Below are 22,957 nucleotides of genomic sequence, written 5' to 3'. Positions count from 1 at the left end.
ATGAGGCGCGACCACTGATCCCTAGTGGAGATCAGTGGTTTAAACTGCTGCTCTCGCCGCCACGTGGCAGCTGCGTGTACACGGTATATAAGCAGCTTAACTGCGCCCGCTTCCTCAGTCTAGCCATGGATAATGCGGCGCTTTGGTCGCCGACGTCTACAGTCTGTCAAAAGCGTCAGACCGTCACCACTGAGGACTTGACAAGTTCTCGGTGGTAACGGTCACATTCAATCGGACAGTCCCGCTGATGTAGCCCAACTCAAGGCCTACATACAGTACAGCTGGGTTGAACCCCACCCCTCTTTTTTTATTAATATGTATTTTGCTCGGATCAATTTTTGTAAAGGGCTCTACATCCTTGTGCACCGAGGCATCGATGAGAGGAAAGTTCGATTTATCTGCATATGCATTGGTATTCTTCTCTTTGGTCGTGCATGATCGGAAGCCCGGTCACATCCGAGCGTAGACTATCATCATCTTCAGTATATTCCTGTAAACGTGCTTCCAGGCTCTGATGCTCCAGGCGAAGTCTAGGTGCGTGAAGCCGGGCACGGGCACCCTGTAGTTGAGCACCACATTGGGCAGGCTTCTTCTTAGGTGCTGCACGTCTCGTGGAGTAGTCACTACGTCTCCATCGCTCCAATAGAGGGCCACCGGGGCTGTGACTTTTCTGAGGTCGTACTCTGGTGGCCATTCCTGTGGACATTGTTTTAGTGACAAAAAAAAAAAAAAAACAGCGGCAAATTGTTCATGGCTACACAGAACAAAGTACAAAGTAAGCTATCTCAGCGCCTCCAAGCTGAGGTTGCATCGGTCTCCTCTATTTTTAATTCCACGCAAGCAGCGGAAATCCAGTGCGACACTTACGATCAAGCTGGGCCGAACCTAACGAGTATGGTATGGGCGACTGTATCTGCACTGCGCACCCGCTACATTTGGGCAACACGGTCTTCTTGCGCAATTAAGGAGCTACGCTGTTGCATTGCACCAAAGAACATAGTATGGTAACAAAAGCACGAACACAGGGCTTCTGCAGCTCTTCTGTCTGAATCCATTGGTTCAATGCAGCAGTGCCACTATGTTGTAATTGCCGTTTGCAACGGGCAGCGAAGCCGCGAAGTGTGCCTTCAATCTTCGCTCTCTCCTGGGACAGGAGTCACAGGACCTTTATCTATGACATCTTTGAATGAATGAATGAATGAATGAATGAATGAATGAATGAATGAATGAATGAATGAATGAAGTTAACGTACCTGTCCATAAACTTTCATGTTCATCCGTGGTCCCCAGTCGTATTTTTGAAAACGGTCGTCTTTTATGAGCTGTAACGGATGTCACAGGTAATTAGGTATTGCAAGCACCATGGCTTAATATTTGTGTGTCAAAGTACGGAGGTGTGTAAGATGACGTGTAGGCGCGAGAATAGGCATTCATAGGCATTCTGCGCAGGAAGGCTGGTCACCGAACAGGAAGGTTCAAATAAACACAGTTGCAAGTAGCGTTTGTCCCGTCCACTTTTCTCGTCATTGTGTGCCTCAGCGCTTCCAAACGTTACGACACTACAGGATGTTCATGCATTCTCTTACTCCAGTCCACAAGTTTCACGCACCACCAGCTCACCTGCCTCTACCTCCCACAAGGTTTTCATGCACTAGGAGGCCACACAGGAGTGGAAAGAAAAAGCGACGGCGAAATAGAATTCAAAGACGCATTGAAAACCTGCTGCCACCAAAAAATACTTCACCCCCCTCGCCCCTTTCCTTCCTTTCCAACCAGCGTAGCCCTATCCCACCAACCTCCGCTCACTTCACTCTACAGAATAATTCTGTGTATGTGAAGCCTCGGCCTAGGGTAAAACATTTTTTAGATTTAAAACATCTAGGTCAAAGAGTAAATGCAACTGCTTTTGCGAAACTTTTGCATCCGATGACTGATCGTCCCATCTTTAGATACATGTGAACTAATACTATGTCATTTTGTTTGTGTCGCTTTTACAATCGCATTTGCTTCGCTTCTTTTCCTCATTGCTGGGTGTTCCTGCACGACCAGAGAACGCGGAAACTTACCTGTGCGATATGGTACATGTTCCGCACTGAGGTTCCGGAGGGGCTATTGGCCATGTACAATGGAAATCTCGTCTACACAGAAAGAATACAGGCATCCTTGTATTAGCTTAAAACGAACAAAAAACTATTAAGGTGCATGTCTAGAACTACGCCGACATAAGAAGGGCCAGTTCATCACGCTGCAGCTAAACGACAGGCAAAGTTTGAATAGTTACTCAGGAGCTTTGAACGTTTAAAAAACAGTGGAAAGGGTTAAACTTCCAAGCTTCTTTATATTGTTACGTGGTGGCATGACAAGCGATGGAACACGGCGACACAACAAAAACAGAACGACGTGATGACATGACTACGAAGTATGCTTTAATGGCCAGCGGGCCTGGCGCGAGCGCTCCGCCCCGCGCCACTGCCCGCTTCGTCATCTTCGTAGCATTACCCGGGGCCACCGCGGCGATCGTCCCGATCGATTGCTACAAATCCAATGCATGACGTGACGATGAACACAGACACAGGATTGGGACATGAAACGCTGGACACCACAATGAATGCGAAGATGGAAAGAATGCTTGCACCGGAGCATCAAGTCCAATCTTCACCGTTTGCTGAAGGCCAAGGCTCGTGGACACGCCGAACGGCTTGGGCGGGGGTGCTGTCTTCGCTCGAGTGGTCGTGAGGTCGCTTCGTCGTGGGGTCGGTAGGGTCGGCTTTGGGCTCTTACTGGTCGTCGTGTGTTGTGGTCAAGGCTGGGGACGAGGCTGGGGACAGCGGCTGGTCGAGTCTGAGCAAAAAGGGCTGGGGCAGAGCTGGGCGGCGATCTCCACGGGCTTTCGGCAGATGGACCCGGCGTACGGTTGGCTTCGACGGTGCAAGGCGAGGATGGGGATGAACCGCACCTCCAACCAAATGTTACGTGGTAGCATGACAAGCGATGGAACACGGCGACACAACAAAACAGAACGACGTGATGACGACTATGAAATATGCTTTAATGGCCAGCGGGCCTGGCGCGAGCGCTCCGCCCCGCGCCACTGCCCGCTTCGTCATCTTCGTAGCAATATTATAGCGCGATCTCAGTCAGGGACCTCGTACTATTATATCCATCTCTTGTTGATGTTTATCTCCGTTCTCTTATCTTTAATTCCTGGTTGCTTCGATCGGCGATCTTCGACGGACTTCATCCATGCGGCTTACACAGTACCTCTTTAATGGCCCACGCCATAAAAAACGACTAAATGGCAGCTGCCTATAGTTAACCTGCTGGCGTAAGCTTCTGACCAGGAGGCGGAAGCTCTTTCGCGCTGACGCTTCTACGCTATTAATGCAGTTCGGCCCTCCTAACGTGAAAATTGTTCACGAGGGCAGTTTCTGAAGTTGAAGATGTTTGTGTTGTCTCCGGCGCCGCTCTTGCTGCTGCGTCGCCTTCATCCTTCGCCGCACCTTCGTCCTGCTACGCAACTAAACGGTGACGAAAACAGTATGATCTACGCCGACGTCGATCGATCCTCTCGATCGCGACGAGCGCCCTCCGCATCACCCGAGCACCGCTGCACGGCAGCTGCTCTGCCGCTCACGCGTGCTAGATTTTTGGTTTATTTTCTTTCTGTGGCCACCTGCAGATGGAATCTTGGTAGAACAACCGCTTTCTGAGCACGTTTGCCTCCCAGTTACAACCACTCACCTTGTTGATGCGAGACACAGCTGCAGCGATGCCATGAACATCAAGCAGCACTCGTATCAACGATATTATCCCTTGTGACCCTGACGCAGTGCCGTTGCAGAGGGCAAAAACGATAAAGGGATAAAAAGCTGAGCCCAGCAATACTGCGCCAGGTTTCGAGCTGTCGCGTAGTCCTGACGGAGGCCACGCTTGACCTTGAACAGCTGAGGAGGAGCAGAAGAAGAAGAAGAAGATGATGATGATGATGAAGAAGAAGAAGAAGAAGAAGATGATGAAGAAGAAGGCGAGGAGAGCGCTCCTTGGCTCCAGGGCGCTGTGGACGTTCAGCCGTTTCGAGGTTGTTAGGGCCCTGTGGAAGTTGGTGGCCGTACCTGGGCTCACCTACGGAAACTCCGTACTGTGCATCTCTTCAGCTACACGGGGGGCCCTCGAGGTCCGCCAACGTGAGGCTGGCCGCCGTGCGCTGGGAGTCCATGGATATGTCACGAACGAGGCCGTACAGGGCGACCTCGGATGGTCGTCCTTTGAAGCGCGTGAGACCACTGCCAAACTTGCCATGCAGCATCGCCTGAGTGCTCTGCCCGACGGTAGATGATCCAGGGAGGTGTACAAGTACATAGTATTTAAATGCTCCAACACCAAGTGGATGCTCCGAACTCGGAGGCTGGCCGAAAAGTACGGAATTCCGCAAGCCGGCCTGTCAGAGGTACCCCAGCCTACGTGGAGAAAGAAGATCCGCAACCAGGTTCGGGAAGCGGAAACAGAGAGATGGCTCAGAGAAACACAGGCGAAGTCATCTCTGGCGGTATACTCCAGTGCCAAGCATACCATCACTAAAGAAAACCTCTACGACAACACACGAGGTAGCGGGCTGCTTTGCGAGGCCCGGAGCGGCTTGCTGCGCACAAGGACAATACGAGCCAAATACACCGAGGGCTTGGATACCCGGTGCCCCAGGTGCGGCGCGGCCGACGAGACCATCCAACATGTAGTGATCGAGTGCCCAGAACTGCGACCCGCCCCCACTACAACAGCGACAACACCAACGGAGGCGCTTTTGACAGCACTCGGTCTACAGTCGACGTCACTACCAGAAGAGACTAGGGTAATCATGAGGGCAGTGGAGACGACAAAGTGCCGCCTCGAGGACTGGTGGCGCAACAGAGAAGATTGTTAAATTTCTCTCCTGGCCTGATTCAGAACTTTGTGATCCCCCTATAGAAAGGGGAATGGCCGCATCAGCATCAGCATCATCATCATCATCATGAAGATGAAGAAGACTGGTAACTTACGCTCTCTTTTTTTTTCTTTATTGCCGAGTTGGACATTCAAAACAAGACGATGAACAATAAAACGTGCCAGCACTTACGCTCTCGCGCATACTCTTAAAGGATGAGCTTAAGTGTCCCCAATAATGTAGCACCTAACACTGATAGGGCGCGATAGGGGAATAATGTAGCAGGCAAAAGAAACTTCCACCGTTGCTATCGCAATTCAACTAGGGCTAACCATAGTTAAACCACAACTAATATTTTTTTAAAGCGTAAGCTGTTATACGGGGCCCAACTTGAGCCTTAGCATGGATGAAGTTCGTCCACGGCCATCAGTCAGGGCGGCAAGGAAAAATAAGAGAACGGCCCACAGCGATTGGTCGTGGGTTGTGCCTAGTCTAGTAACGTTTGGTTTTGCGACACCACGCGGCAAAGTAACATGGCCGATTGGGCAGGAGCTGCAAGCTCGCGCTTCTCATTTCAGGTGAGTGGGACAGAGGAATCGAACCCTATAGTGTGCCACTGTACTGTGCCCAAAGACGCGGGATCGAATCCCGGCCTCAGCGGCCGCTTTTCGATGGAGGCGAAAAGCTAGGCGCCCGTGTGCTGCGCGATGTCAGTGCACGTTAAAGAACCCCAGGTGGTCAAATTTCAGAGTCCTCCACTACGGCGTCTCTCATAGCCTGAGTCGCTTTGGGACGTTAAATCCCAAAACCAAACCAAAACCAAACCAAAAAAAGTTACCCCTAGCTAGACCATGCAGGCGCATTCGTATGATTTGGTTTAGCGGGGCCTAATATCTACGTCGAGTGGTATTTCACTTAAAAACATGGTAGTCCACGACTGTATGATAAAAAGTGAGATAATAGAGGCACAAACGTTCAACTACCGGAACGATTATCAACGCTGAAGCAACGCTGCTGCTTCATACCCTTAAACGCAGAGATTATGTGTCCTTCACATTCATTTTTATTTGTCAGTGACGGTTGTTGGCTATGACTGTTGGAAATATTGCATATTGCAGCGAATCTGGGAACAGATGTCTTTATCGTGATGAGCTGAGCTTCATCTCCCATTTTGTCTCTCGGGTGTCGATAAGAAAATAGTATATCTTTGTACATCGTCTGAATGCAGCTGTCTAACTGAGAGCCCAGTCATGCGCGCTAACTAATTTCTTTGATTGTGTGATGTTTACGCATACGTACAGCCTCGTCCACTTCTAGCTATAACACGGTCACTGCTTTCAAAGCGTCACTGCGTCCGACTCGGCCATGCAATATAGCTCAGTGGCAGGCCATGTGAAGCAACACGCCCGGGTCCTTCTGTGCTTGCATCGCTTTGCATCGATATATGCCTACGTCGGGCGCAATGTTGATTTGAAAGCAGTGACCGTGTTATAGCTAGAAGTGGACGACCCTGTACATCCTGAGCAGTCTTTTCGCGGCCTGTACGCGGCATTTCCATGTAATCGAATGTGCTGCGTTTATGTCCTCAAACCCCCGTGAGCGGAATTCTAAGACGTTCAGGAGGCTTTGCTCAGTAAAACCGGTTCATGTCGGCCTTACGGTTGTGTTACTGGAAGGCAGAGGTATAGCCATTGCGTTGTTCAGTGGCCCCATGCATGATACGCATGAGAACGGCACGCGTCTTTCCAAGCATTACCCTGCGCGATAGCTTAGTGGTTACTGTGCTCGGCTACTGAATACGAGGGCAGCATTGAATCACGGACGCGGCGTCCGCGTTCATATCGAGGCGAAATGGGAAGGAGACCCGTGTACCGTGTGATGTCAGCGCACGTTCAAGAAATCCAGTGGTCCTCAACTGATCCAGAGCCTTCCGAAACGGTGACTCTCTTTTTGTCCCTCCTTTCAAACCCTCAAGCTTACCTCACGGTGTCATCCTTGTGTCCACCCTTTCAAATCCAGTTATCGTTATTACAAACAGTGCGTGTAACCGTACTTGTCTCCTTCACGAAGGCTTGTGTTCCAACTAATCAGTCCTTTTAAAATGTGCATCTTTCAAAGACAAGTATTGCGTAAATATTGTATTGTGGATAAGTGCTCCTCTCCTGGAGTGCAAGGGTGTCGTCTTAGACACCGCGAAATACCTTCAAGGATGCAGACTCTTGCAGACTCCCAATTGATTGATTGAATCAGTTGCTTTCATTAAATTCATATGAGTATATCTTTATATGTTTAGTCTGAATGGCGAATGTCCTCATGAGTACACTGGCTATAACCTAAGCCCTGATTTGAATAAGAAAGAAAAAGAAAAGGTGTACTCCTGCAAGAATGATGTGTACGGCATTCCATTCCTGCTCTACGTGCTACTTGTTTTCATCAATAAACAGGTTGTACAATTTGTGAGCGACTCACCATATTCATTTCTATGGGGAATCCTCCATTGAAGAGCCTAAAGGCATTTCTGCAGGTCGGTCCTTGTTTTTCACTTCCGCAGGACTTCTTTACAAGTTTTAGGAATGCGCTTTTCTTTGCCAAGAAAGCCCCGCGGTATATAACTTGCCCTAGGTCCTGTAATAGAAATTTCAACCAGCGCTTCTTTTTATAACCCCAAGCAGGTCCGTTCTTTTTCTTTTTTTTTTTTCGTGCTTGCGAAATTTCACATGTAGGCTTTTAGAATGAAGAAGCCTCTTAGCATAACATCTATCCAATTACATTCCATTTATATTCTTTACGCATTTGACCAATGACTTAGGCAAATTTAAACCACATGCTATACGCCCAGATTAACCATTCGACACGGCGCACGACGACAATGAAATGAAATATCGGGCGACAAAGAAGTCCTTATGTGGTATCAGCACTGGTCTATGCACTGGTCTACGAGAGCTCCCTATAATGGAGGATTGTGGATCGATTCCGAAGAACTTGCAAGGTGAGTACTGCTTTCTTTGATTTTTATTTGTTTTTATTATTTGCATTATTCACTGGTCGATATCCATGCTATAATGAGGCTGTTTATCTGCCTCAAGGCCCCTAATATTTATTTTCCCTGGAGACAAAAATTTACTTAATTCTGCACGGTGCGCCCTGAATGTATTCAGAAATTTAAAAACAAGCTTGTGTACTCAGCTTTGCAGGTGCCAAGTGATTTTAATTCCTTAATAACATTACGCAGCGTCCTTTTTTAATGTCCACAACTTGGGGGAAGCTAAAGCAAACTAAAAAAGAATATTTCGTTCGACGTCCTCACGGTATGGTTATTGTAAAGGCAACGTAAACCGAGCGAATGTCAATTAATCGCTTTCTTGTCTTGACCAAAGCGAAAATCTTGGCATGGAAACATCATAAAGTACCTCGGAGGAGATGAAAAAACGTCGCTATTTAATCAATCAATGTTGAAAGGACCAGAAGGTGCCAGTTCAAGTGATGTCGGTTCCCCAGTGTTTTGGGCCCGAAGAAATATACTCACGGACAACATTCTTGACATCGGAAGGAAACGCAGTATATCCGATGACATGTGACCCAAGTAGGCTCCTGGCGCCATGGCGTTAAAGAGACGAGTCTTTAGAGAGAGAGAGAGTCACTCATAGTCAGATCAGGTTTGTGTAAAAGCCTGCGTTTTCTTCTGCGGAAGCATGGGGCTGGGGACTGTCAAAATAGTTCGCCTCACAGGTCTATGCTCGGCTGCGATGCTTTGAGCGAAATTTTCAACAAGGAACGCAGCCTGTTACAGTATACACTGCAATACCGATGCCAGCAGTTCAATAAAAAGGCATAAAGAAAGCAGGAACGACTTCTGACAAAATGACCTTCATGACGGGTTATTGCGCAAAAGATAGATGATTGATTAGTTTTATCTTGTTAACGAAACATTTTTTATTCAGGGGCACGTGCAGATAGCTAGACGTTCACCGTTAATGGTTCGTATGTGAAAAAGGTTACTTAACATGCGCAGGAAGACTTGTTTCTTGTGAAAACCTGAAACAAATGCAAGGGACAATACGGACAGAACTTTGTCCTTATTCGGCTCCTTATGTAATACTCTTCACGGGTAGTATTTAACGCAGTGAAATGAATTATTGAGAGAAGTGTTTAAATTAACACGAAGGGTAGAAAAACATAGCCGTGTGCGGTAGTGAGTCAGGGGAGAAAATGGGCCATAGATTAAAGAAAATTCACTTGTGCTGTGGCCACGGGACGTTGGTATAAGACAGGTACAGGGTCGTCCACTTCTAGCTAGAACACGGTCACTGCTTTTAAAGCAACATTGTATATGACGCAGGCAGATATCGATGCAAAGCGATGCAAGCACCCAGAGACACGGATGTGCTGCTTCACATGGCCAGCCACTTTAGATTACTGCGTGGCCGGGTCGGATGCAATGACACCTTGAAAGCAGTGACCATGTTCTAGCTAGAAGTGGACGAGGCTGTACAGTAAAGGAGCTTATACTGGAAGAAGCCGTGGTCGTGCGTTGTTCGCAACGGTACTGATGACAACTATGATGATTAAAAGGAAAGCCACCACGACATTCTTCCTCGAGCGAAAGGTACAAGTATAAAGGGGTCAGCTGAAGCTCACTAAGACTGATTTTAAGTGTGGTGAAAGGGCACCTAATAGTATTACCACCACTTCTTATAGAATAGAAAAATATCCCCGCCGCGGTGGCGCAGTGGCTACGGCGCTCAATTATGGTACCCAAGGATGCGGGATCGAGTCTCGGCCGCGGTGGTCGCTTTTCATTGGAGGCGAAAAGGAAGGCGCCCTTATGTTCTGCCATGTCAGTGCAGGTTAAAGAATCCCAGATGGTCAAAATGTTGGGATGTTAAACCTCCATAAAACGAACCTATACCAAACGAGTAGAAAATAAATCATTCCTTTAAATTGGCAGGGATAATAGTTTTAGCGCTGCCGTGCGATAAACATGCTAACTTAGTGACTGCAACCGTACGGCAAATGGGCCAGCAAAACTGGCATCGGCAATTTCTGTGCGTGGCGGTATTTGCTTTATGGCCATCTCGCTGTCCTAAATTTTGCTTATAGTCAGTGCGACTTCAGCTGCTACATCTCAGTTATCAAGTGATAACGGGGTCATTATTTGAAGGCTGCAGGTGTCTCTAACCGCTTACCTTTCGGTTGTACCACGGTTGCTCCGACAAGAAAGCGAACATGATCATGCTTCCTTGAGACCACCCGACGTAGAGTAGCGATCTTTGCTTAGTCTTGCTCAAAATAAAGTCTATTTGCGCTGGCAGATCGTACTTGGCCATTTCGTCAAAGCTGCGGAAGAATAGTCAGAACCGTTATGGCGCCATCGGGTGGGCCACAACGAAACTATGCTTGAACTATAGGCAACGACTCAGTAAACAATCGTCATGAACCGGTGGCTGGTTGGCTGATGCACGCTGGCTCTTCTTGGCTATTTAGATAGCTGCGTCTGGTCACACCATAGAGGAAGACTTAGGGAAGGAGGCGATTCTATATATGTTTAAAGGTCACCGTGGTTGGTTGTCTGTTGATTTGTGATGTTTTCTAAAGCAGCCTGAATGCAGCGAAAGGCAAATACTCTCGTTCTGATCTCATCTGAAGGACTATGGTTCAGAGATCTGAAGTTATTCTGCTCTGTAATGTATGAATATTGCTTAAATTCCGGTTCGCTGAAGAAAAATAAAAAAAAGGAAACATGCTGATTTGTCCGTTCTTACGTGTCATGTTGCCGTGCATAGCTCTCGTGCTTCTTGTGAGAGGCCACGAGACGTTCGTTTGTTACATTTTTGTTCTTGTCACGGACGCCACGACGACATATCTCATGCTGTAGTGTTGTTAACGAGGACGGTATAAATATTGAACTACTCTCCTCGGAAGACGTTTACTGCTACAAATTATCTCCTCGGTTACCTGAAGTCCCAAAACCTGGGCATTGTCGTGACGCTGGGGCTACGTCGACCCGGCCTTCACTTGGTAGCGTGCAGAGACTCGGGGTTGAAGTAGGATTGAATCTTCGAAGTTGGTGAAATATGTACAAGCAGGTTTAATGGCACTTTGAGAAACTTATTTACAAGATTATTTACACGAAAAAGAAGGGTACATCAGCAAAATGGCAAGCGTTAAGAGTTCATAGCGAGAAGCGACTGGATGAGCCGTTTACCCAGGGCCCAGAGCGACATTTCGTGCTCTGCAGCGTCCTTAAAACCCCCCTATGTCCAGCCCCTCTCTGAAGATGTTGACCAACCAAATCCAGGGCACGCCCCTCAGGTATCGGCATCCAATCGAACACATCACTGCACTGATGGTCTGAAGCACTGACTGGTCCGGCATTCATTCGTTGGGCGTGATCACTTGTTGGCGGGAAAAGCTTGGGAACGGCGAGGAGAGGAGGTACATTTCTATTCTTCAGCAAAGAAACCACAGGCTGGTTCTGACAAGGGGTTTTACTTCTCAGAAACCCGAGTGCACGTGGCGCCGCATAGGGCTCCCAACATTGTCCCTTTTCGACAATTGCAAATCTTTCCTGCATTCCCGGGAAATCACTTAATGGCCGTATGAGTCATGCTCCTTTCTTGTCCTGCACGTCAGCGGACATGTCACTCTGTCGTCTCCTTTGGATAGGAGGCATTCATCACTGGAGGATAGCACTTCTCGACTGGAAGGGTGAACAAAAGAAAGAAAGCACTTCCTGCTATTTCCCGCAGGGGGACGTTTCTTTGTGTTTTTCCAGACGTTCTCTTGACAGGGTCAATTTGGCATTTGCAGGTTGTCCACAAAGCAAAACATGCTTACAAAACAGGATTCCTGGAAACAGGCTCACTTAGAGCCATTGGACCATCACCACATATTCACAAAACTTATCCATGCCCACAGGCGAACAATAGAGCGCGCAAATGCGGATGCTTGGTCGTAACAGCCTCCTCCCCCGCCAGAAGAGTCTCGGAGGGCAGCAGTCCCAGCTGCTGCATGAAGAGACGACTTAATGGCCTGCACGTGAACGCTTGAAGCTCGCTGTTGCTTGTCGCGTTGTCTTGATTGTTGTAGGCCAATTTGCTTGAGCTGTCTCTGAAACTCAACCACATGTCGAAGCAAGCACTCGGCTCCCGTCTGAAGAGACCAGGCTAAAAGAAAACTGCCATTGTTGTTCGAGAAAAGCCCACTCTCAAGACGTTCAGGACCCACGTATTCCTAGAAATACCAAACGTGCTGCTTTACATAATCACACATATACAAGCGCACGAAAAAAAAAAAAAGCCTGATTATCAATTTGGATACATGGTGAGGAACATCTCGGACCGCTTAGAAAGAGCGGCTAAGCGCGTCCGCATTCCCATTTAACTTCCCCTTTTTGTATCTTATTTCAAAATTGTACTGCTGTAAAATCAAGCTCCACCTAAGAAGGCGACTGTTCTTCGATGTCGCAGTTTGCAGCCAAGCCAGGGGACAATGGTCCGTCTCTACGGTGAATTTGGCCCCTCCAAGATAGCACTGCAATTTTTGAATGGCCCATACAATGCAAGCGCACTCTTTCTCTGATGCGCAATAAGCCCTCTCTCTAGCACTCAGTTTTCTGCTCAGGTAGAGCACGGGGTGCTCATTACCGTCGTCATCTCTCTGGCAGAGAACAGCACCTAGCCCTCGATCACTTGCATCACACTGGACCGTGAATTCTCGGTCATAGTCTGGAGCTCGCAATACCGGACGGCTAATCAGCACAGCCTTCAGGTTTACGAAGGAGGCTTCCTTTTGTTCGTCCCAGACTACATTTGTCGGTTCTGTCTTGCGGAGAGCGTCGGTCAGAGGGCTGGCCAAAGCTGAATAGTTAGGGATGTAGTGATTGTAGTACCCAGTCAGACCCAGGAATGCTCGAATTTCCGTCTTCGTGCTCGGCCGCGGGTAGTCTGCCACCGCAGAAATCTTAATCTCGCTGGGTTTCCTGAAACCTTGACCTACATTGTGACCCAAGTAGTCCACGGTCGCCCTTGCCAGGCAACATTTCTCGGCCTTTACGGTTAGTCCAGCTTGACGCAAAAGGCTCAGTACAGCTCTTAGATGTACCATATGGTCCGCCCATGAGTCGGAAAAAACCGCAATGTCGTCTAAATAAGGCACAGCGAATGTTTCACACCCCTTTAAAACGCTATCCATGAGTCGGGAAAAACAAAATGGAGCATTTTTGAGCCCGAAACTCATCATTGTTGGCTGGTAGCTGCCCGTCGGAGTGACGAAAGCCGCGTATCTGCTGGCGCGTTCAGTGAGCGGTACTTGCCAGTATCCTCGAGTAAGGTCCAGCGTAGTCACATATGCCGCTCTACTGACCTGTTCTACTCTCTCCTCAATTTTCGGAATAGGATACACTTGATCCCTGGTGAGAGAATTTAGCTTTCGGTAGTCTACCACAGGCCTAGGGTCTTTACCTGGAGCTTCTACTAAGATCATAGGCGAAGCATAATCGCTTTCCGAGGGTTTTATTACTCCCAATTCCAGCATGCGAGTTACTTCCCTATCCAGAATTTCTCTTTGCCTTGGAGAAAATCGGTAGCACCTTGAGCGCACTGGCACGTCTGAAGTCAGCTCAATATCGTGCTCAGTCAAATCAGTTCTGCCTGGCCTGTCCACGAAGCAGGCCTCAAACTCTGTTATTATTTCGCCCAGATCGGACAGCTGGGATTTCTTTAGTTCTCTCTGCTCCGTCTTTCTGAGAAGCTCCTGAGCGTTGCTTCCTTTTTCGCTGAGGCAAATCAATTTGTCCCCCATCTCCTCGGGAAGGTTTAACGTTAGATTTACCACGGCTTCCCTCTGCTCATAAGGCTTCATAAGATTGCAATGATAAATGCGCACTGCTTTACGCCTATCGGGGATTTTCACTGCGTAGTTAGTGTCAGAAAGCTCTGCAACGACTTTAGCAGGTCCTTCCCACTGTACTTCGAGCTTATTCTTGGGATCATTGGCTTGCTCCATAGCTAAGTCATCTCGGGTTCCACTTAAAAGTCTCGTGAGATTACTAGACACTGGCGGCAAGATGTTACTCTCAAGAACGTCCTCATTCCGCGTCTCATCAAGCGCACTTTCAAGTTGACTTATTTGAGATGCCTCGCTCTCAAAGTTTTCTGACCTGCTATTTTCCGCATCGACCACTGTTTTAACTGCAGTTTCCTCCGCTGTGGATTTTTCTGGAATGAGCAGTGTAGCTATTTCTCGCGCCTTTGAACGTGTTAGGGCTTGCACAACTCTGTCTCCGAAAAGGATGCCCCTCTTTCGCAGTAGCATGTCCGATTTGTTGGAGAACAAATACGGATAGCACTTAGGAAGCTTTCCTGAAACGGCAGCCTCGGTTGTTAACTTGCCGAAAGGGCCCTCGATGACCACGTTCGCGATTGGCAAGCACACACTCTGTTCCTCCACTACCTGGCGGATCCATGCACACTGTCCTGTATAGTCGGAAGGCGACACATACGCCGGATGGACAACATCCATCGTTGCGGCCGAATCGCGCAGTACCTTGCAAGGCTTCCCGTTGACTACTAGGTCATGCATGTAAGGTTCTAAAAGCTGCATATTTTCATCGCAGTCACTGACATACGAGAAAGCAAACTTTTCTTTCCGGCAGTTGACGGCAATGTGACCCTGCTCATTACACCTAAAGCATGTGAGCGGCTTCCTAGCCTCAAGCTTATTCTTTGTGTTCTGCACGTTGGTCACTTCCCCACTTTTCTCACTGCCGTCCTTTCTAGGGAATTTGCCTGAAGAAACCTTCATTTCTTCGTTTGCAAATCTAGCAAAGTGCCTTTTCTGGCGGTTATTCACACTGAACTTGGGATTGCGGGGCCTATCCACTGCTGGGTTGCTGAATTGTCGGCGCGAAGCATACTCCTCAATAAGTTCGGCAGCTTCAGTTGCCGACTTAATTTCGCCTCGGTCCTGTAACCAATTTCTTTCTTTTTCTGGGAGGCAGTTATAAAACTGCTCCAAAAGAATTCGCTCGACTACAGCGTCCCTATCACTGTAGGAATCTGTGCTCTTTAGCCACTCGCCCAAATTTACTCTTAAATTGTACAGGAATTCAGGGTAACTCTCGTCCCTGGACTTAGTAGCGTTCCGAAAACGTTGTCTGAACGCCTCGGCGCTAAGCCTATACTTTCTCAGAAGGCAAGCTTTGACCTTCTCGTAGTTGTCCGCGTCCTCCTTGCTTAGCCGCGCGACAACCTCCGCTGCCTCGCAGGGCAGAACCGTCAATAATCTCTGAGACCAAGTGTCTCGCTGGAAGGACAGTTTTTCGCAAGTTCGCTCAAAGTTAGCCAGATACAGACCGATATCCCCTGATATCACATATGGCTGCATGTACTTTGACATCTTGAAATCTGCCTCCTTGTTGAGACGAGGTACCGCTAGCTGGGGACAATCGCCCGACCTCTTGCTCAACTCTAGTTCTAATTTCCGGAGCTCAATTTCTAGCTCCAGCTTTTTTGCTTCTCTTTCAATTTCACGCTCTTTCTGCTGTCTGAGCTGTTCCTTTTTTTGACCGATGAGGTTCCATGCTTCACTGAGCTCCTCATCATCGGTTCCCAGATCAGTGATTGCCTTTATAATCAAGGGTTTTCGTGCCAAACCACTTGTATCAATTCCCAATTCCTCACACAATAGCAACAGGTCCGGTTTCTGCAGCTTTTGTAGGTCCATGATCGCTCCGAGTGTCGGCTACTTCCAAAACAACTGTGCAAACTACCAAACCTAAAGGCGTTTCAACACTTTTTACCAGTTCTAAAATCTAACCCTGTTCTAGAACCTGGTCCACATCAGAAGAAAAGCCAAGCACTCACCCACACATGCGATCGATGTTCCGAGCTGCTCTCTTGTTGGCCGATTGTTGCGCCTGCTTGTTGCTTGAGATGCCACCTCCGATCACCAGATGTTGTGGCTTGTAGCTTCAGATCCACCTCCAATCACCAGATGTTGTGGCTTGTAGATTCAGATCCCAACGCTGGTCACCAGTCGTTGTGCTTGTAGATTCAGATCCCACCGCTGGTCACCAGTTGTTGTGGCTTGTAGCTCCGGTACCTCTCACGTCGCCTAACCAGACATCGAAGCCGTGGTCAGCGAGAATGAAACCTGTGGGCAGATATAAAGCGCGGGCACTAAACTCGTAAAAATTTCAAGTCGCAGCAATTGCTTGAGATGAAAGTAACGACGAGTAGTTGCTCATTGACAGGTCATCGCCATTTTGTCGCGGATATTTTCTGTGTTTTCGATGTAAGCACCGTTGTGATATGTGTGTTGGGAGGTTTGTGAAAAAATGCAATAGGAAATTTAGTTGCATTGCTTCTCTCAGTCACTGGGGTCATTATATTATGACGCGTGGTAAAAGTTCGCGTAGATTAAAAAAAAGAAAGAACTTTCAAACTATTAGAATAACAAATGCTTAAATCATTCGCAACCATATAATGAAAAATATCTCCAAGACATTTCTCGCTATTATGTGACATGCCACATAGGCTGCCTTTATTACTATTGGCGAAGGGGTGCTGATGGCAGCTAAGCATAACCTTCGTTGCTTTTGAATTAATATATCCTCAGTTGTAAATACTTTTCGCTGGCACTAAAATTTTCCACCCTACTTTAATTGAGCGTTTTACCGTTTTCCCGATGCCGATTCAAACTTCATCGCATGTTTCCACGATCGCCTTGGTCCTTTTAAATACCAATCCGTGATCTTAACGCGATAGCGTTAACTGCCTAGTTCACTAAAAAATCCGGCGTATGCGGTCGGCGTTGGCGGCCGTCCGCCCTCGTTGGCGCTGTGAGCAAAAAATCACACCCTAAAAATCACGATTAGCGCTGGGTGCCCACGGCAAAACCACAAATGAGACGGTACGGGGAGATATGGGCTGGGCATCTTTCGAAGTACGGGAAGCTCAGAGTAAAATATCATACGGGAAACGCCTGAGGAAATTGGACAGTAACAGATGGGCAGCTAAAGTATTTAAATACCTGTACTTAAAAAGCGTTGACTCACAATGGAGGAAAAGAACTAGGAAACTAACCAGTAAGTATGTGCTGGTCAAAAGGTCGAAGAAACAAAGAGCGTTAAGCAACAGATGAAAAACACAGAATGTGAAAACTGGATAAATTTTATGGAAAAGAAACAGTGTAGAACTATACCGAAAGTGGAAAATGCAGATCAGGAAGGAAGCTTTCTTTGATAACGCAAGAGGCAGTGCCCTACTTTTTGAAGCTAGATCAGGGTGCTCTCAAACATTGAACTACGAACAGAAATTTAACAATGAAGATGACTCATGTACAGTATGTGGTAACTCCAGTGAAACAATTGACCATATTATACTCGAATGTAATGGTATCCATCCGGAAGTCGATGCAGGCGCATCTTCCTGAAGCTCTGGGGTTTAGAGATGCCAGTGGCCGGGTGAATAAGCTGGCGGTGGAAGCTAGCAAAAAACGACTGATAGATTGGTGGCTTAAAAGCAGAAAAGTGACATAATGTTAGTAATGTAGAAACAAAAATTCAATAAATAGAATGATGGTATAGTTAACCAATCAAAGACAATAATTAAGATATAGAGAGAAAAATGAGCAAAGGGGACGCTCCTATATTCCATCCATCCATCCATCCACGAGTATGGCGCTGGCAGGTGGTCTCTCCTTTCGTATGGAAGCCTGATATCAGAATCAGCCTGCCAGAACCGTTTACCCCACGCAGGCACGTTCATACGGTTTTGTTAAAGCGGGGTTTTATGTGTCGGGTGATAACCTATGCTATCGCGCCATACACTTAAAGGCCCTCATATATTCCTCTTAATTCAGCTGAATTGGTTCATTAGGTGAGGCTACTTATGCTATAGGCCGGTTCACACCAGGCGTGCAAAGTCAGCTTCTGATAGCGTTCAGCCGCATAACTTTCACCTCTTCTCTCCACCTTCTGTCCTTCGACTACGTCGTCTTCGCTCCGTGACAGTATTTGTTATTCACTTTAGAGACAAGTGCGTTTGTCAAGTAGCCATGATGTTAACGAACAACCGATTCAGTGTTTTCAGCCGACGTGTCTCTATATTTGGCCATTTTTGCCAGCATTAAAAGAAAACTGCAGAATATGAAAAAAAAAAAAAAAAAACCAAGTGATTACTTTTTTATGGTGTGAAAAACTTACAGCGCGCTACTCTATTTTGTCGCTCTTAGTACGATAAACGTATAGTTCACTGCTGTAGACGCGTATTGAATGAACGAAGGTTCCGCGCTAACTGTCTCGAAATGATTGGCTGACACCGCTGACACCGTATACGTGGAAAGCGTGCGCCGTGATAAGTAGAACTAGGCATATTCAGGCGGAGCATTTATTGATGTATCAGAGAGAAAGCAAAACGTTTGTCATCATTTAACCCCGGTTAAATCGCTAAATCCGCGTGAAAGGTCGACCGAAAGGTAAGTGTTCATGTCCACCATGGTGTGGTGTCCACCCGTCAAACCTTGGAAGGGGTGTATGGAGAGACTTTTGCTATGCTAAAGTTCGACGGGCACTTTCAGGGTGGGGCTTTCTCACTAAAAGGAAGAAAGGGCAGTGAACATGCGTTGTCCAAAGTAAGCTCCGTTTCCATTTTTTTTTTTCTTGTACATTGTGCAGCCCGTCGAACTGAGCGGCCACCGCTCACGTGTGCTCGCAGTCAAAGCACTCGCTTCGTTCGTTCGAAACGCTGCAATTTAATAACGCATGAGCCCAGTCACGCGGTGTTCTTTCATATTTCGCAGATTTTCTTTAAATGTCGGAGAACAAGACCACGCTGGTCGTGCTTTGCTAGATAAAACTAGATAAGTAGTTTCTTTGCCCCCTCGAGAACTTATGAAATGCACATGGTTTTAAATTGAATATTTTGCATTAGAATTAGGTAATTAAGCAAACTACTTCGAGGATTTTCGTGTTAGTTTCAGCTAACTGCTGATCATTCGTTCAAATTACGTGAAACACTCTGTATCCTTCCTTATTATGAACGGATATTTATATTTTACGAGGACTGCTGAGACACGCTTCGTTTAAATACCAAGCGGAATCTGCTGACCAAAAACAATGCGTATTTGCGGCGTCCAAAGTTCTGGTCCAAAGTGCCACACCAAGGCTCTGGTGTGGCAAGTTCACCACGAAGTCAGCGCTGCTGCATTGGAGGCCCGACATGAGGAGGGCGACCGGCTTCCGCTCTATTTGTCCTCCAAGCCTGTCTCGTCGGCCTCTCGGTATTCTTTGCATCGTGATGAGATACGAATCGTTGGTCGTGACGGTGTACTTTTTAACGCGGTAGCCACTGCTGAGTATCAGCTGCGTCTGAAATTCAACAATGACGTCTACGTGAGGCACTTTCTCGGCAAAACATATAATTATTGAAAACTACCCTCCGCTGGTCTAAGAGGATGCTATCAGGTTAGCCTCAAGAAATACAATAGGTATGGGTGCTAGAACGTTCTATGATGTGCCATCCCTTATGATGAGGTCCAAGTGCGCTTGGAAGTGGACGCGTTAAGGACGGGCGGGTTTGCTGTGGAGCTATTGTTTGTTATACCTTGATACTTGGACAAGACAAGAAGCGTTTTTTTTATTTTTGTTCTTTGTATTTGTTTCTTCATTAGTGCATTGCCACATAGAAACTGCCCGTTTGTTTAATCGTTTATGCACATGAAATGGGACCCGAATATTTTCTAGGGTACAAATGAATTGTGGGCGCGCGGGGGAGGCAGCGCTTGTCTTGAAAAAAATTTTTTTTTGACTTTTTTTACGCGTGTTTGTAGTTCTGCTGACGTTGCTATCAACGACGTACCAACCGGCTCAAGTTTCACCAGTTTCGTGAAAGCGTTTTTCTCATGCAAATTTGTATAACATTTTCGGCGTCATTTACTTACGGTATATTGTTCTTTTTGTTTTTTTAAATTATTTCGTCTAACCCTTGCATTATTTCTCTTGTTTCTGTTTTCTTTTCTTGTTATTTTAATGTTTTCCTGTTCTTGTTCGCATTGTATATTGAGTTTGCTCCCCCCTTATGTAATGCCATCGGGCCTTTAAGGGAAAAATAAATGAAATGACTATTTATAAGGACCGGCCTGGGGTTTTGTTTATTTGTAGATCTGTACTAAAAGTAGAGTCTAGAGGGGATCAGTTTTATCTCTAGAGCTGTTTGGCGTCGTAATGGGGAAGCCGCTGTGTTGTTTGTATGTCTTTCCTTTCTCGCTCTTTTTCTACCAGTGACAAGCAGAAATAGAATATTTTCAAGGGTATAACTGAATGGCATTAAATGATTTTTAGAACGATCTGCCTAGAGTTTTGTTTCTTAAGGCGAAAGCCTTTATTGCCTCATTGTTGTCGTCAGCAAAAGTGTCACGCTTTTGCGGCGGCTCTGAGTGGTCGAGACGGGATGACGTCATGGAGGTCTCGACCAATCGCAGAGCAGCACAGTATGCGCGAATGCGTGCCTTATATGGCCATCTGGCAATGATAAATTACTAATAAGTGATTAATTATTTAATAATTACTGATTAAATGATTAGATCTGATATATTCATAATTGCTAATTAGTGACAATTGAATAACTAATTAATCCCTAAATAATGCCGCGCATCCGGTAAAATCAACCGCACAACAGTAAACGTAGAACGACTGCGAAGGTATACAATTAGGAGCATAAATGCACTCGCAGAATGTGAAGTAGTCGTTCGCTTTACTCGTAGCCGCATTCATAGCTACATGCGCATCAGTCTTGTAGCAGAATGCAGCACTCAGGCTTTCGCCTTTCATCTCTTTAGTAGCCAAAGTGTCCTCGATTTTTTTTTTTATATGGATCTGTATCGAAAGTAGAGTCTAGAGAGGATTAGTTCCATCTCTAGTGTTTTTTGGCGTCGTAAAGGGGAAGCCGCTGTGCTGTTTGCATGTCTTTCCCCTCTCGCTTTTTTTCGACAAGTCAGAAGCAGACAGAAATAACCTGAGAGAAATTCAAGAAGACATTTCCTGTTAGTATATTATTAATCTAACGCGCCGTCGAAATCAATGGGGAATAAACATTGCAATAAGGATAAATAAATAAATATTGCAATAAAATGTGAAATTTATCTAGTCTACTCATCAATATCAACATTTATTGTTGCCCGCAGTAAAAGGCAGGAAATGAAGTTGGCTTTCATATAAACATACTCACGACATCTTTGTCGGTATTCTCTCGCGTCCTGCGCAAGGCGCTGCTTTGCATCGCAAAGTTTACACATAGAGAAAGTAGAAAAACAGAACCCGCTTTCTCCATATCTGAAAGACAAGAGAAGGCAGCATGCAGAACTGCGATAGAAAATCCGTCCGTTTTACGCATTTGGATACTTCTTGTGCATAACAATTGCACCAGCAGACTTGCTTACGTGTTAATCTTACTCATTAACGACTCTTAATTAAGGCTGCACCATCAACTCTAAAAAGAAATGGCTTCTCTTTTCTTCACGCAGATATACCGTGTAAGTGATAACGTAGACCAGTTTCTGCAAAACCAACATTTTCAGGTGAACAGCGCAAATAATTTTAATGCTGATAAGGCACTCTCTTTAGTCGGACATGCCTCACTGGGCGATAACTTTCAACTGGGTACAGTGTGTGTACTTCAAGGTAACCATGACCGCTGGACGAATCTTTGGCGGATTTCCACGAGCATGCCATGTTTGAGCGGTGCGAAAATATCACGCAGATACTTCTAAGAATGCGAAGGCGAAGGCACAGTGGGTCGATTCGTTACGTGTTTTGCATTGTTTTATTCACAATATATTAGATCCAATGCGAAGGCACAGTGGGTCGATTCGTTACGTGTTTTGCATTGTTTTATTCACAATCTATTAGATCCAATGAAGTTAAAGCTCAGCTACTTTGGTCATCTGATGAGAAGAGAGGAGTCGCTGGAGAAAGATTTGATGTTGGGAAAGGTTGAGGGTCGCCGGAGAAGGGGTAGGCAGCGAACGCGATGGTTAGATGGCATCCTCGAGGCACTGCAGATGAAGTTATGTGATGTTAGGAAGATAGTGAGAGACCGGAAAGCGTGGCGTGACATGGTCCATAGTGTCACGAAGAGTCGGACACGACTGAACGCCTGAACTGAACTGAACTGATTAGATCCAAAGGGACTAGGCAATATTTGGAAGAACAAAATGATCTTACTTTTTTGCACTGGCTGGTATGTAAGCCCCAAAACCGATCTTCTCAAAAACGAGTACGCGTCCTTCAAGACGAAGGTTGGCCATGAACAGATGCATGCGTCCCGGAAAAGCAACACACTTCGCTCACTTCAGACGGTATCATTCGGACAATGAGCGGGGGGTTGAGCAGCATGGTTTGTAGCACAGAAACGATCTCACTGAATACCGTTCTTATACAATAGGCAGTGCTCGACAAACAATGAAATATGCGATATGAGCACGGGGGTGCCGAAAATACTTGCAGAGGCTCGAGGACGGTTATGCAGACAACGACGACCGCTCCTGCGTTTCGATGATAGTGAAGCGCTCGTTGCCTCCGAGCTACTCAGAGATGACTCAAACACTGAAGCAACTCTAGTTCTTGTTTTGCAGCTGTGCGTTAAATAGCACAAGATGTGCCACTGTTAACGTAGCATGTCCTAACTGAATACTGCCTAGCTTGTATTACGGTATTGTCAAAGTGGACCTGGTAATGGCAATGCACACCGTGTCGTAATGAACTGGTTCAGGTGGACCAACCTTCCAAACTTCCTAAAAATGGTTGCTTTCATGGGAGAGGAGGCAGAAGGGGCGGAGCGTACAGCCATCGCTGTCGCTTCTCTACTGTAGGAGAGAGGGAGTATTTGAAAATAACAGCTTGAGGGGTAAGTTGGTGCTGCATAGTAGTACCCAGTAATGTGGTGCAACTAACACAATCACATGCGAAGAAACACAACACAGGCGCTAATCGTGCACGAAGGAGCACGATTTAAAATAATACCAAGGGAACACACGAGT

The 22,957-nt window shown here is 46.6% G+C and overlaps 1 protein-coding gene across 1 annotated transcript; it reads right to left on the bottom strand.

The window, feature by feature from the left end:
* Positions 1-304: 304 nt before the first annotated feature.
* On the bottom strand, positions 305-22,313 carry LOC146207458 (gastric triacylglycerol lipase-like). The gene is made up of 10 exons (XM_084576826.1): positions 22,269-22,313; positions 19,082-19,289; positions 15,994-16,072; positions 10,874-10,906; positions 10,105-10,255; positions 8,445-8,537; positions 7,388-7,543; positions 2,067-2,138; positions 1,254-1,322; positions 305-696 (listed from the first exon to the last, which is right to left on the bottom strand). Exons 1-10 carry the CDS (start codon positions 22,311-22,313, stop codon positions 451-453), a joined length of 1,152 nt encoding a protein of 383 aa, XP_084432952.1. The 3' UTR covers positions 305-450.
* Positions 22,314-22,957: the final 644 nt, after the last annotated feature.

This window comes from Amblyomma maculatum, chromosome 1 (assembly GCF_055883805.1).
Source record: "Amblyomma maculatum isolate TAMU_Amacu chromosome 1, ASM5588380v1, whole genome shotgun sequence".
NCBI lineage: Eukaryota > Metazoa > Arthropoda > Arachnida > Ixodida > Ixodidae > Amblyomma > Amblyomma maculatum.
Note: the sequence above shows the minus strand (reverse complement) of the source record. Positions and strands in the feature narration are given on the sequence as shown.